The 14,272-nt window shown below is 33.4% G+C and overlaps 1 protein-coding gene and 1 long non-coding RNA gene across 8 annotated transcripts in view; one reads left to right on the top strand and one right to left on the bottom strand.

Annotated features, from left to right (window-relative positions):
* Positions 1-14,272, bottom strand: part of LOC134537532 (rab GTPase-activating protein 1-like) — a 132,001-nt gene that overhangs the window by 61,226 nt on the left and 56,503 nt on the right. For all 7 annotated transcript variants that reach the window (XM_063378100.1, XM_063378071.1, XM_063378091.1 and 4 more), the window contains exon 12: positions 7,214-7,399. In XM_063378100.1, the coding sequence (XP_063234170.1) occupies positions 7,214-7,399 (186 nt within the window). The remainder of the gene's footprint in view (positions 1-7,213; positions 7,400-14,272) is intronic.
* LOC134537559 (uncharacterized) lies at positions 9,381-11,462 on the top strand. The gene is made up of 2 exons (XR_010076004.1): positions 9,381-9,638; positions 10,283-11,462. It is a non-coding gene; the product is annotated as an uncharacterized LOC134537559 (long non-coding RNA).

The raw sequence follows: 14,272 nt of genomic DNA on the forward strand, positions 1-14,272 counted from the left end.
TTAGTCTTCCACTTTAATTTTTGTTTCGAAGAACACGTTGGTCTTGCCATGAAAGTTTGCCTTCATTGACGAAGTAGGTAGCAAACTCCTCTCTGAGATTTTTGGCGGCCACATTTACATTCCCTAAGCTCGCTCGTTGTAATGCAATCATATTCGATTCATTGGTATCTAACCCAGCATTAGTAGTAGCGTCATCGTCATTCTCTTGATACGTACTGTTTGGTGGAGCGTAAATGGTAGGATGTGTTTGCATCAAGAAATTATGCAATGCACATGTTGCCATTACTACCTTTACTATGTTCTCTGGCTCCAAATTGATTTGAGTATGGAATATGCGAAATCTGGAGGCTATTATTCCAAACCCATTCTCGACTACGTGCCTTGCCCTTGAAACTCGGTAGTTGTAGATTTCTTTTACAGCTGAATCTAGTTGTGCTTGTCTGAAAGGTTTCATAATGTTAATTGACAGGGGAAAGGCGTCATCTGCCACAAACACGTAAGGCACCTCTTTGAAATGTTCAGTAACATTGCATGGTTTTGGGATCTTAAGTTCATCACTCTGTAACTTTTCATAAAACTTAATATTTTGAAGAACACCTCCATCAGAAACACGCCCATTGGTCCCAAAATCCACTAAAAGGAACCAATATTTAGCATCCACTATTGCAAAAAGTACCATACTGTGTCTGCCTTTATAGTTGTAATAATATGATCCGGAATCCGCTGGAGGAACTGTCTATATGTTTGCCGTCCATGGCACCGAGGCAGTGGGGAAAATTCCATTTCTCTTCAAACTGTTCAGCAATCACTTTCCATTTCTCAGTGGTGTTAGGAAACTGGAACAAAATTAAATTCATAATAACTGTTCTCAACGTGAGTAAACAATGTTTACATTATGGGTTTCAAAATCAAGGATAAACCATTAAATCGACAATTTCCAAACCAATGTAAAAGAGTATTTTGTTGTGTAATAATTGGATGGGTACACCTAGTACATAAATATTTTTTTCAGGAGGACGTTGATGAACCAGCTACAACACCGAGCAGAGAAACATCAATCAATAGCGAGGTCCCTTCGCCTGTGGTCCCAAGACCCAACTCAGATACACGTGCGGTAAGCCTACCTCCTTATTCCCAACCTAATTTGGCAAAAAAAAAAAAAGAAAATTGAAGACTTGACAACTGGTGTCTTAGTCTCAGTCAGAGACCACTTTCAGAAACCATCATGCCAAGACGACAGATATGATATAATGGGCAAATCCATTGCAATGCGAATTAGGGCCTTAGAAAAACGCCAGGGTTTGATCGTAGAAAAAAGAATCAACGACCTCCTTTTTGAGGCTGAAATGAGTATGTTTGACGTACCTAATACTGGCTCGTACAACTACGAATCTTTGACCAACACCCCTGGGTCAAGTAGGAGCACAACGAGTCCTCTAGCAGCTGTATCTTATGGCCAATATCCACAACAAACTTCACCAGCTGAATTTGTTAGCAATGACGTTATTCCACCTCATCAATCAATGGCAGATTACTTAGCTAATTATGACAAAAATCAATAGTCTGTTTTGTTTCTTTATTTATATTCAATGTTACTACGAAACATTTTTGTTTTACCAAACAGTTCTTTTTTATGTTCTACCCACTATCAAATATCATGTCTCTGTACTCAGTTAAATATTACCTTTAAAAACTGTAATACGTTTGTATGAAATAAAGTAGAAATGTTTAATAACATGTGTATATTTATTTACCCATATACCACAGAATCAATAATTACGTAAGGTGTTTTCTTTGCTTCAAAGTTTCAAGAACCACGGGGTTATAGTTAGTTGAACTATAATAGAATAGCTAACTTTACGTTAGTTTAACTTATATTTTTAAAATATATATATATATTTCTTCTTATACTTTTTTGAATTAGAAGAGCCGTTAAGGGAATTCATCAGGGAATTTTGATATAAGTTAATTTCTAATAAATTTAAAATATTTTAATTTTAACCTAACTTGACATTTAGAACATCAATAGAATATGCTGTGCAATATGGCTTGACGTACCTGTAAATAGACGTTTTTCAGCACTTTATAGATGGCTTCACACGTCTCTGGAATTATTTTGCCTAGAGCTTGTGGTGATATCAACGTAGAATACTTGAGACACTCGTACGATCGGCCCGTTGCAAGGAACCTCAAAGTCGCAGTTAATCTCTCATGGGGAGAAATCGATTTCCTCATAACCATGTCTTTCTTTTCAATTAATGGAGTCACGAGTAACAACAGCTTTTCATAGGCGTCTTCATCCATCCGCAAATAATTACGGAAGTCTGTAGGCTCACCACTCAAGTCTTTCAATAATCTTGTATGAGTGTATTCATTTCTTTTAGTAAGCCACTTTTTACTCCACATTTTACGTTTAAACTTCTTCTTCTTACTGTTTAAAACCACACACAATCCGACTAAAGCTATCCTATCATCTTCATCTTGTTGACTCGCCATCTCTCAACTGAGCTAAACGTACGGTATACCGTTACGTGTGTGGACTCTAGTTTGCACAGGTATACCTGTCAGGTAAACCTGCGCAGGTTTACCTGTCATGTATACCGTTACGTGTGTGGCCGGCCTTAGTCAACTCTTCTCTTCCTTGTCATTCCAGTGGGTATTCAGATGCACGTACATAGTCCTACAATATTTAAGTTGCCAACCATTGAGCGAGGGCATAACTAAAAGTGTTTTCTATTGCTTACAAATAATTTTTTTTTTCATTCATACGTAGGAATCCCAAAATTAAACATTTTCAGGTAGCGAAGAAGTAGACGTTCTCACTCTTAATGTTGTCATCATGAATCGTGAGACAATTTTACAAAAACTGTGGCAGTGTATCTTTAAAGACAAACAAAATTTAACGAGGGAACAAGACGAAGTTGAAAAATTGTTGGCTTGTTTCAGAAAATTCATGTATCAAGTATACTATCTTTGGTTTTAACATTAAAGTTGTTTACATAGCTTGGTGAGTCCATTGGTACAAAGCTCGAACATTGTTAAGTGCTAAATTGAGATTTCCTGCTTATAACGTTTTCCTGCTTATGTTTTTTTCTTGTGCTCCCTTGAAAAACATTATAACAGGGTTCTACTGTATATCTATTAACTGACCTAAAAAATCTGACTGACAAATTTCATAGTTTACATACATCTTCTTATTGTACTTTACACAAAATTGCACCCATTATTAGCTGCACTCAAATGATCTGTTTGTATCTAGGTATGTACTAAAATATTTACAACAGTTTTGAACAAGCTATGTTTATTTAAGCGGACTTGAGTGATGCTACAGTTACTTTCTTAGCTTTTTGAAGAAATTTGCCAAAAAATGTTGTATTATAGCAGAAACCCACTTGTCTGGATTTAATTACAGATATGCTTTTCAACGGTTATTTGACAACTGTGATCTGAACAGGGTTCTGTTTTTTCTTGACCAAAGGAAACACACTCTTGCACTCAACATTACTGTGAAAATTGTGAGTACGGAACGCATTATTCTAGATAGTCAAACAAACTTCTGTTTGCCAGTTATGCTTTTCATATTTGCAACACTGATACATTTTCCCACAGTAATGGCACTTTGTGTTAAACAAAAATGAAAACTGACAGTGAAGTTTCTACATCGCCATGCTCCTTGTCTTATTATCTTGCACTGGTAACACTACAGGAAACAAATTCACATCAAACTCAACATCAGAAAAACCGACATTTTCAATGTCCTCAATATTTTCCACACTTATTTTCTATAAAACTTTATTCTTTCAGAGGACACTTATTTACAATATAGTCACATGAAGTTATAAAATGCATTGTTCACAGATTCATAAAAAGCTTTCTTGTCAGATGCTTTTAGTTCACTTACAGTTGATGAAGTCTGGTAACCAGAAACCAGATCAGAGTCTTGCCTTAGATTTTCAACATGATATATAACTTCAACATCATCTACATTCTTGATAGCAGCAGGCTTGGCGAACTTAGATAATATCTCTTTTCACAAGTTGCACAGCATATGTAGCAAAATGTGAATTTGTGGTAATGATGACTGAAGCATCACGGTGTCTTTCTCAAATGTGGGTGTGCAACAAAAACAAGCAGGAAGCTCTAATAATTTGCATTGAGAGAAAGAAAAATAGCTTTTCTTCAAGACTTGGATTTGGCATTTGACTTGACAAAGTAAGGTTAGAATCGTTTACTGACAAAATTGCACAAGCCATTTTCTTGTAGGAAAACTTACAATCATTATCTGCTTTTCTTTTACTTGAATGTTGTCTTTCCAAATAACAGATTCTTTTGTTGCAGATGACTTGGTTATCATGCTTGAAGGTGAGGATGAACATGATGGTTCATTAACATCTGGCTTACCTACTGATGTGAAGTACTCTTTGGACAGGAGTGAAGAACTTGATGGTTTCTGAATAATGTCTACTTTTTCTCCCAAATTGCTACTCTCTTTTGGACCCCTGTAAGACAACAGTAGAACACTGTGGTTTCCCAGGTTCCCAGGTTCCCAGGTTCCCAGGTTCCCAGGTTCCCAGGTTCCCAGGTTCCCAGGTTCCCACTGCTCTACCCAGTGACAACCACCTGGTGCAAACATGTTACAAAATCTTTTTTAGCAGCTTTATTATGCAGGTTATGAAAACATGTCAGACTTTCTTTTCGTTTACTAATTTTTTCAAGGTAATAATAGCTGTCTTTTAAAATCTCATCCATTTTCAATGGCAAGCCACTTGACCCTTTTTCTGCAGCCCAGTCAATCAAAAAACACAAACATTTCATTAAAATAAGTCCCTCCTGTGCATCTTTTTGAATAGCGGCTACACCATTTTTTTTTGTCGAAGCATTACTGCAGCACTGCAGTATTGTCTGCAGAAAAAGGTATGTTTTTTATGAGCACTCCAAAATGTTTCAATTCGGCCAACCCCAAACTTCCAATATTGCGACCAGTTGCATCGCCTAACAAATTAGGCAACAAACGAATGCACAAGATCATTTGTGGAACATTTTTGTCATACAAGGTAACTACCATTGGATATAGTTTGGAATCAAAATTGTTAATACCATTGGTAGGAACACAAAACGGGCAATTTTGCAAATACTGTACATCACAAATTCCACTGTAGCATTTCAAGAAATCTCTTCAGATGTTTTTGTTCTGCCAAAATTGTATTTCTTTGCGACTTTGGAAGGAACTTTTTCTTAAATAGAGCCCCTGCATGGTTGGCCACACTCAACAGGTGGTTATGAGAAAGAAATGTTTAACAGGATTATCCAAGTTTTCAGTTTCCACAAAATAATTGTGAATTTTCTATTTTTTGCCACTTTTTGTATAGCTGTTGTTTTTTGTGGTGTTGCTATGATTTTTAATGTCATTCTGCTATTGTGTGAAATGTTTTATCACAATACAAACCATACAGAATGACAATGATCTACCTTAATCAGACTATAATAAATGGAAACTCCTGCATACACACATCTCTGAATGCCCCAGAGTAATGCTTGCTTATCCCGCTCATATTGTAAATATTAAAATAATTGCATTAAAACCACAATCTTAATTACAGTAAAATTATCTCAAAATATGTCAGATAGCACCACATTTAAGTAAAACAATCAAACAAAACAAATAATGCACGCAAAATAAAACAAAGAATTCTATAACTTTAAAAAATTTATCCAAGCCACAGAACCGCCATACTGCACACTAATGCACTCAAACTTGACTCCAGATGCCCACAGCTGGCACCCAAAAAATAAACAAAAAATTTAAAACACATTTGATTGGCTTGTAGCAGCCAATCAAGAAACAGATGACACTGATGTATTTTCTGTAGGCCTGTACCAATATTCAAATTTATTAATACAGATAGTTTATTATTCATATTCAATTTAACTTTGAATACTAACACTTCCAAATAGTAAATATTTATAGGTTAAGTACAGTTGACATTGCATGACTCACAGGTTTGTCCTATGACAATGTTGACTGTTGAGGTTAATTCATTTCTGCGATATAAATACTGAGTTTCAATGTTTTGATGGGACCACACGATCAAAAACAAGAACAATACTTGGCGTTTTAAAAAGCAAAAAGTATTCAAAGTTATTTCAATAGAGTCTTGTAAAAGAGCAGCAGAAAAAACCTTGCGAACTATTAAAAACAAGGACTATTTGTAACATTTAAAGCTCATTATTTATTAATTGTATTCATTTTGTGCCCCATACGGCCATACCATACCAGAACAATCAACCACCATATGTTAAAGTAGTGATTTACTCCCTGTATGTATTTACATTGAAAACAACATTATGACTCAAAAACAAAATACACAAATGTAAATAATGGTTCTAGATTTCAGAGTAACTTAGCAGAACATGTGTTTGTAATATTGCTGAAATAAAATGCAGTTTACTTGGCTACCATTAACAATGGGAATGCGTGAATAACTAAGGTTTAAATATGGAAATGTGAGCTTATTTAGTCACTATTTCAAGATCATTAAAAATATTTCACATTTTTCATTAGTTAGACTAAATTTAATGGTATCTTGCAGTTCGCAAAAATTTTGTGGATCATTATGTAGAGTTGTTTGATCTAGGAAATAAAGAAAAAACTTAAGTGAAAAGTTTGTGTGGTTAGCTACATAAAAACACTTTTTACTTTCAAAATATTTAAAAATTTTAACAAACACTTTATGTTAAATTATTTCAGCTGGCTTTATTTAACCCAATTTTCACTTCAGTATTAATTGACTTTTGTCTAATTTCCCTGGCATCGCTACACTAATATTAACATTTTTATAAAAAAATATTTGTTAGTGGGCTTCCAACTCTCAATTTTACTATTCAAATATGATATTGGTATTCAAGAATATTTGCTACTCATATTTGTATTCGATTCAAACTTAAAAAAAAAAAAAAAAAAAAGACATTTGCACACACCTAATTTTCTGTGTATTTGACCTTGATATCCCATTGCTGAAACAGTATCCAAACTTCTAGTTTTATTTTAATAATGCAAAAATGTAGTCAAATAAAAATAAAAGATAGGGCAGTAAAACCATACAACAACATGATTTTACATACATTTTTTGTGTGAATCATTTAAGTTGGCAAGTATGTAAGACATCAAAACTATGCACAAACCGTGTGAAGACAGCACAGGTTACAGACATACCATGAGCAGGGCGAGTGCCACCTGGAAGAGCGTGTCCACTCCTTGCAGCAGGAACACGTCCAGGATGTGGAACACGAAGTAGAGGGGGAAGCGCGCAGTGAAGAGGGTGAGGAACCACTGTGACGCAAACATGTGGGACTCCACACCCTTGTCCGAGAAGTGCTGCCACAACTGGGGCAGTTGCTCCTGCCGTGGAACAGCAATTTCAGTCTCACAGCATAATCATCTCACTGTTGCTTTCCTTTTCAACAAACACTATAGTCTGTCTCACCCTTAGATACAAATGGCAATCAATACTACCCAGCTTGTTAACATTAATAATTTTATTTTGTTTACCATCTTTAATTATACTAAGTTTTAAAAGATTCTATTTTAACATCTGTCAATTTTTTTTAAGACTATAAATTAGTGTCTATTGACAATATTATCACAGTTGTAAATATTTCTAACAGAGAAACTACTAATTTTTTCCCTGCTCCCCGTGCCTAAATCCTTTTCTGGAATGCTGCAGCATCCTGATAGTTCCCTGTTTTAAAACATGGGTTTTTCACTCTTTACCCTTGCTTATTGGTCTTCTTCCTTCTGGCCTTAAATGAAGCCTCGCGCGTGATTCAGCAACGACTTCACTAACTACCATGTTTCATCGCATAACTGTCACACTGTTATTTAGAGTGTAAAAATTTAGAAAAAAAAAATCTTGCATAAAAATTGAATACTGTTAGATTCAGAGCTCTTTGTGAAGATAGTATAAACATGACCTTGGCAAAGATCACAGGACAAAGCACAGTGCAACAGCAATAAGTTTTCAAGTTGCTGTCAGGCAGTGTGGTAGATAAAATGGGAAAATACAGTAATGACAATTATAGTAAAACTCATTTGAGATGTACCCGCACAATACAATTTCCCACCCAATACAGTCAAATGTTTCGGTCCACCATGCTCTCCGTGAGATGTACTTTTTTCCACATAAAAAAATGTATTTTAAAGTTACAATCCATTATTCGTTAGTAAATTAATGCTTACTTATTTAATCAACAGAAATACAATGTTGTCCAATGTGTAAATTTTCTTTTAAAGGCATTTTCAAACATTTTAACCTTTAATTTTTTTTGTACCTGTTTGCTAGTTAATGACCATCGCAGGCAGTATGGTGGGACACAGTCTGCCGCAGATTTTAGTTGATTTTTGAGATTTTCTGCTTTTTTTTTTGTTCATTAATGTAACCTTTGCAGAGTTTTCTAAATCTTCTTTAAAGTATTCCTAAGTTTTTTTTACATTTAGTCTCTTTAATTGTACAAAGTATATGCGTGTCAGGAGTTCTCAAAATCATTTTTAGAAATCATTTATTTTCTTAATTGTTATTTGTTCTTCTTGTGTCAACATAATTAAGAAAACTTAGTCTTTAGGATATAAAGTAGGCATGGTCGGGCAGAGAAATTTGACTTCGGGTGGGCTCGGGCGGGTAATTGTCCAAAATTTTCGGGCTCGGGCAATCTCGGTCGGGCATCAAAATCAGTTAATGAAATAAATTTTGAACATAAAATAGTCGTACTTAAGTTTGCATTGACAAACCTGAACTGTTTTTATTTATTTACTATACCGCACTGATATGAAAGTTAAACATTAACCTAAAAAATAGAGTGCATATTAATCTTGGAAATAAAGTGCTTATTAACTAAATTGTGTTTGGGTAGCTGCTTGAAGGTTCATTGTCACTGCTGATTGTTTGACCTACACTTCCACTGGTATCCATTTTGGTAAAATAATGACATGAATTAAATAGAAACAATTCACAACCACTTTCTGCAAATGCCACACAACTACAATGTGTGTAATTAAAGTTAGCTTATAATCCTTCTCGCACACAGCAAGCAGCTCCACCGGCCTTGAACACTACTTTGTGACCAGGGGGTGGCAACTCTAATAGGCCATTATGTACCCAGATACTATTTTTAATCTGCACAACAGATAGCGCTAGTAGATTGACCTAGTTCTTTTGTAAATTCATAGGTAGCGTTAGTGTTCATAATCAAATGTCAATTGAATGTTTATAAGAAACTAAATTTATGCAATAAATACTAATAATGCAATAAATATAGTGTAATATTAATTTATTTTGATTTCAAAAACAGTTGATTTGTAAAAATTGTTTTTTTTTTTTGCAGTAATATTCGTTTACAGATTGATTTGAGCATTATAGTCGCTCTTTTTTTTTTCGGTTTGTAGTAGATTTTGGTCGAGTGAAAGATGGATTTTACAATGGAGTTTGATTTATCATTTTGAATTATTTTCCTATATGATTGTGAATTAAGAAGCCGATGAAGATGCCTGTGAATACACATCAATGTTTTGTGTCTTCGTGCAGGAACAGTATTACTGTTAATCCTGATGTGACAACATTCAGATTTCCATGAAGCCGAAGCAAGTGAGTACTGATGTTTATATTAAAAAAATTACAATAAGTGGTTTAACATGTTAAGGGTTAGGCATTTATGTTAAGGCTTATTATACAGGATTTATAGAGCGATATTATCGAGACCTGAATTTGCGCACATAATAATTTTGTAATTACGTAGTATAATCATTTATTTATTTTTAATAACCCACACACACACATATATATACACATACATATATATATATATATACATACACACACATATGTATACACATATATATACATATACCCATTTGGGGATAGTATGGGCTTAGTAAAATTACCATAAATCAGTAATTTAAATGTAATGATTTGTGATATGAACCCTAAAAATCGTTTTGTGTTACTGAATTTATATTATTTATACAATATGTGATTCAATGAAAATTAATATATCGTAATTAAGAGAAACCCACCAAATTTATTACACTCTACAGCACTTTAATAATAAAACATTACCTCTGAAATATATACGTTCATTGAGTGGTAATGCTAAACTAAATACACATAATTAAATACATGTATGTTTATACCTTATATTTATAGTATGCTACATGCTAGCTAATAATCTGGAAATACTGATTTAAGTATGTACTAGCTCACACTATAAAATTTTTTTGTTTTGTTTCCAGGTTATTGAAGTGGATTGCTGCAATTGGCTATGACCTTGATGCCAGTAATGCTGAAACATTTAAAACTAAATATGTATGTTCCGAACATTTTGATATTGGAGCTTTCACTACATGTGACTGCATCAAATTGAATCGTGGTGCTGCTACAACATATTTTAATTCTGTGGACAGTGAAGTATGGATCTATTGTTATAATTTATTATGTCTAGAATGCTGCCAAATATAGGTGAAATGTTTATGTTACATAACATAACTTGTAAGATCTACTTGTGCAGATATATATTTTCACCTGCCTCTAAGGTCCTTTGTTATTCACAGGTAGCATTTACATGTGATGAAGCAGTATTTAACATTATTGGTCAACATGCAGTCCATCATTACAACCTTTGTACAGGCGCATACAAACATATATGTGTGGGGTATTTCACACTTTTTATTTGATGTTAAAGATTGGTATGGTGACCGGGATACTTTTTTTTATTAAACCTCCTACACAGTTCTCTACTGTTTCCCTTATCTGTTGCCTTAACATTTTTTTCCGATCAGTCCAATTCCTTGAATCACATTGCAAAAAAAGTCACAATACATGGGATTGGGCCACTCTCTTCAAAGAATTGTAATTCGAGTTTAAACATAGCAAGGCTGACCATAAATTGTAGAGGAAAATTTAAAATGTTGATCTTCAACATATTTATAACCTATGATCATGTGATGTATATACAGCTAGTTAGAAAGTAAGTTGTAGTATAGTATGCAATTGAACCTTCAATAAGTTCTACATCCACACTTAAAAACTTATTTTACTTGATGTTTTATGTTCAATAACTATTCAGTATAAAGGTTTTTTTTTACATTATAAACTACAAAAGTATTCCGATTTGTAAATGTAATGAAATTCCACTGAGCCCTCTACCTTTTTTTTAACTACCATTTCTGCCGTGTGGCCTTTTTTTTCTTACTTTTGTGTTCATTATAAGTTACAACCACTCATTTGATTTATTGTGTTAAATTAAATGATATTTAAAATTGGATGTCACTTCATAAGAACATTCAGGATTACCTGTATTCACAGCGCACAATTATACAAAAGTTTTTTATGTATGTAAAAGTGTTTTACGTAAGCCAGTGGACACATACATGTATTGAGTAACATGAGAAAATTGAAATATCTAAAATAAAATTAAAAGGTTACAAGCTTTTATATACATGCAGCTCCCAAAAAAGTCTGCATACTAAAAAATAACACATGCTTTTAAATGAATTCTTACCATCTTATAAACTAGTAGTATTTTGTTATTTCATTTCAAATGAATTGTTTTTGGTTAATTTATTTGACTGTAGGGATTAAATATCATTTGTAGAATAAAGTGTGAAAAGTAGTATTGATCAATTTAACTGTAAGTACTAAATATGTGTTACATTTCTTGTAAGTTAAAATTGTTCAGGTATTATAAATTAGCTGAAAAAAGCAAACTCATGACTAGAATAAATTGTACTGTTAGGTATGTTACGAAGAAAGACTACCTGTTGCAGTCGTTACCATGTGTATGTACCACATTTTTATTGTCATTATAACTGCCATAATTTTGTACAAATAAATCACTTAATACATAAAATATGGTTATGGAAATTCTCAGTTGAGTTTGTTAATGGATATAGGCCAACAAAAGGGGTATAAATGGGGAAGATTTTTTGAAAAACATTTAAATCACTTCAACTCCCATAACATGAAACATATCACATCTGTTTGAACATATTATAACTTAAAGGAGTATTACCAAAAATTTTGTCTACATACTTGAATATGACCAGCCATAACTGTTAAGGGGTGGGAAAAAACAAGGGTTTGAGGACAAAAAACTCCTAACTATCTTAGTAGGCACACCATAGAATCTGTTCAAATTTGTTGTCAATTTTAAAAAATTTTATAACCACCTGATAACCACCAAGGGTGCTGTGGGTAAAATAATGAGGGGTTAATGGACAAACAAATATTCTTAATTACTCTATTAAGTTAACTATAAAATCTATAACAATTATTGCAATTCTTCTAAAACTTGTATAAAACTTTGATCTGAAACAATTTTTTTAGGATTAACCAGTGCTGCAAGAAGTTGAAAATACCAGTGGGTGGAAATTTAAAAAAGTAATAATAAAACTTCTGTACAGTGTACACTATCGCATCCATTCTTATTTATTTAAAACTTTCTAAATATCTTTTGAAACTTTAATGTAACCAAACATTACTGCAATGAGTGAAAATAATATATTCAGAGACAAAAAATGATAACTTTAATTATTGCACTTGCTCTCTGTATGCTGACTGCATTGCTAAAATGCACATAGACCTCCAATTAAATTAATAAAATAAAGTATTCTGCAAAATGTTGATAGCGAAACAATTAAAATTGTGCCAATCTCACCTGTGTACATGAAAATCTATATTATGCTTCAAATAGGCTATTTTATAAACCAGAAAATGAAATTACCTATTTAGGACTTTCCATTACCCTTAGCATTCCTTTACTGCATCTTATTTTTTTGTTCAGTTATAATTAAATTTTGGTATCTTCTTGTTATACGTGGGTAATTGTTCCTTATCACGTACTCAAGTTTAAGCCTTGATCCTGTATGATTGATCCTGTGGTACATGATGCTTGCTGTCTTAATTTAGTACATCAAAGATCCTGGACATAACAAAAATATTACAATAAAAATAATTTTAGGAAGTAAAAAAAAAATTACTTTCAGATTTTTATTTGATGTGATAATACCATCAGAATTCATTGTTACATCACCCCATTATTGTATCCAGGATCTTTCTATGTACTAAATTAAAACAGCAAGCATCATGTACCACAGGATCAATATATTCAGGATCATGCCATTAGGATCAAGGGATAGGCTTGGATACGCTGTGCGGAACATTTACCCACATTGTGTTTAAATATAAATTGTTTCATCTTGTGGGTGAAGAGAAAGAAGGTATCCTCAGTCCAATTCTTTCATCTACTCCATAGTACATATGTTTCTAAGAGCTATACAGTTGGTTTTAGATTTATTTAGCAGTAGTTAGCTTCAAACCAGAAATTATATTAGGTCTTTACAGCATTATTTATACTATTTTCCTTCACAAAAATTTATGAACCATCAGAAAAGTGTGGTGTGCTACCTTGTGTAATGTGAGAAAGCTGGTATACTTGAAACACGAGTGGGCCAAGGAAACTCATTCTGAGAACTATATATGATTTTATTTGTACACTTTAAAGTTGTGTAAGTGAGATACAATTACTAGGTCTTTTACTTTACTTTTGATCTTGAAATAACAACTTTTGAAGAAAATATTTATGATTTATGAGGTCTAAAGGTTTAGACTTAACACAAAAATAATTCATGCTGAATTTTAACTCAAAATTTCAAGGCTTGACTAGTAAACTTTAATATTGTATTTACTGTTGACTTTTTGTAAGTCACAATGTCATTTTTTTAATGTAAATTTTGAATGCAACAATATACAATATTATTCTTAAAAGTGAATTAGATAATAGGGTCATTCAAATATAAACCGGAATATTTTTATACAGATTTATTGGTGATATACGAAAACTACAAGTGGAATGCCTTTTTTTTCTACATAGTTTCCTTAAGCATATATACTTCCTCCCCCCTCCCATTTTTGATCCCTTCATGAAAAGAAGACTGGTGCTCCAGCAGCCAACTGCACATGTACTGTTTGACTGCAGCATTGTCTTCAAATCATTACCCTCCTAATGCCTCTTTCAGTGGACCAAACATACAGCCTGAATATTGCCTTCATTGATGCTGGTTGCCGGATGCAATATGTGGCATCGATTTCCCACTTTCAAAACTTATGGCCCAATGGAACACTTGTGCATGCCTAGGTATCTCCTCCCCATTCTCCCGCCACCGATTCCCCAGCGTACTGCACCACTCAAGTCGCTACTTGAGTCGAAAGAACAAAATTCTGTG

This window comes from Bacillus rossius, chromosome 1 (assembly GCF_032445375.1).
Source record: "Bacillus rossius redtenbacheri isolate Brsri chromosome 1, Brsri_v3, whole genome shotgun sequence".
In the NCBI taxonomy this organism is placed as follows: domain Eukaryota; kingdom Metazoa; phylum Arthropoda; class Insecta; order Phasmatodea; family Bacillidae; genus Bacillus; species Bacillus rossius.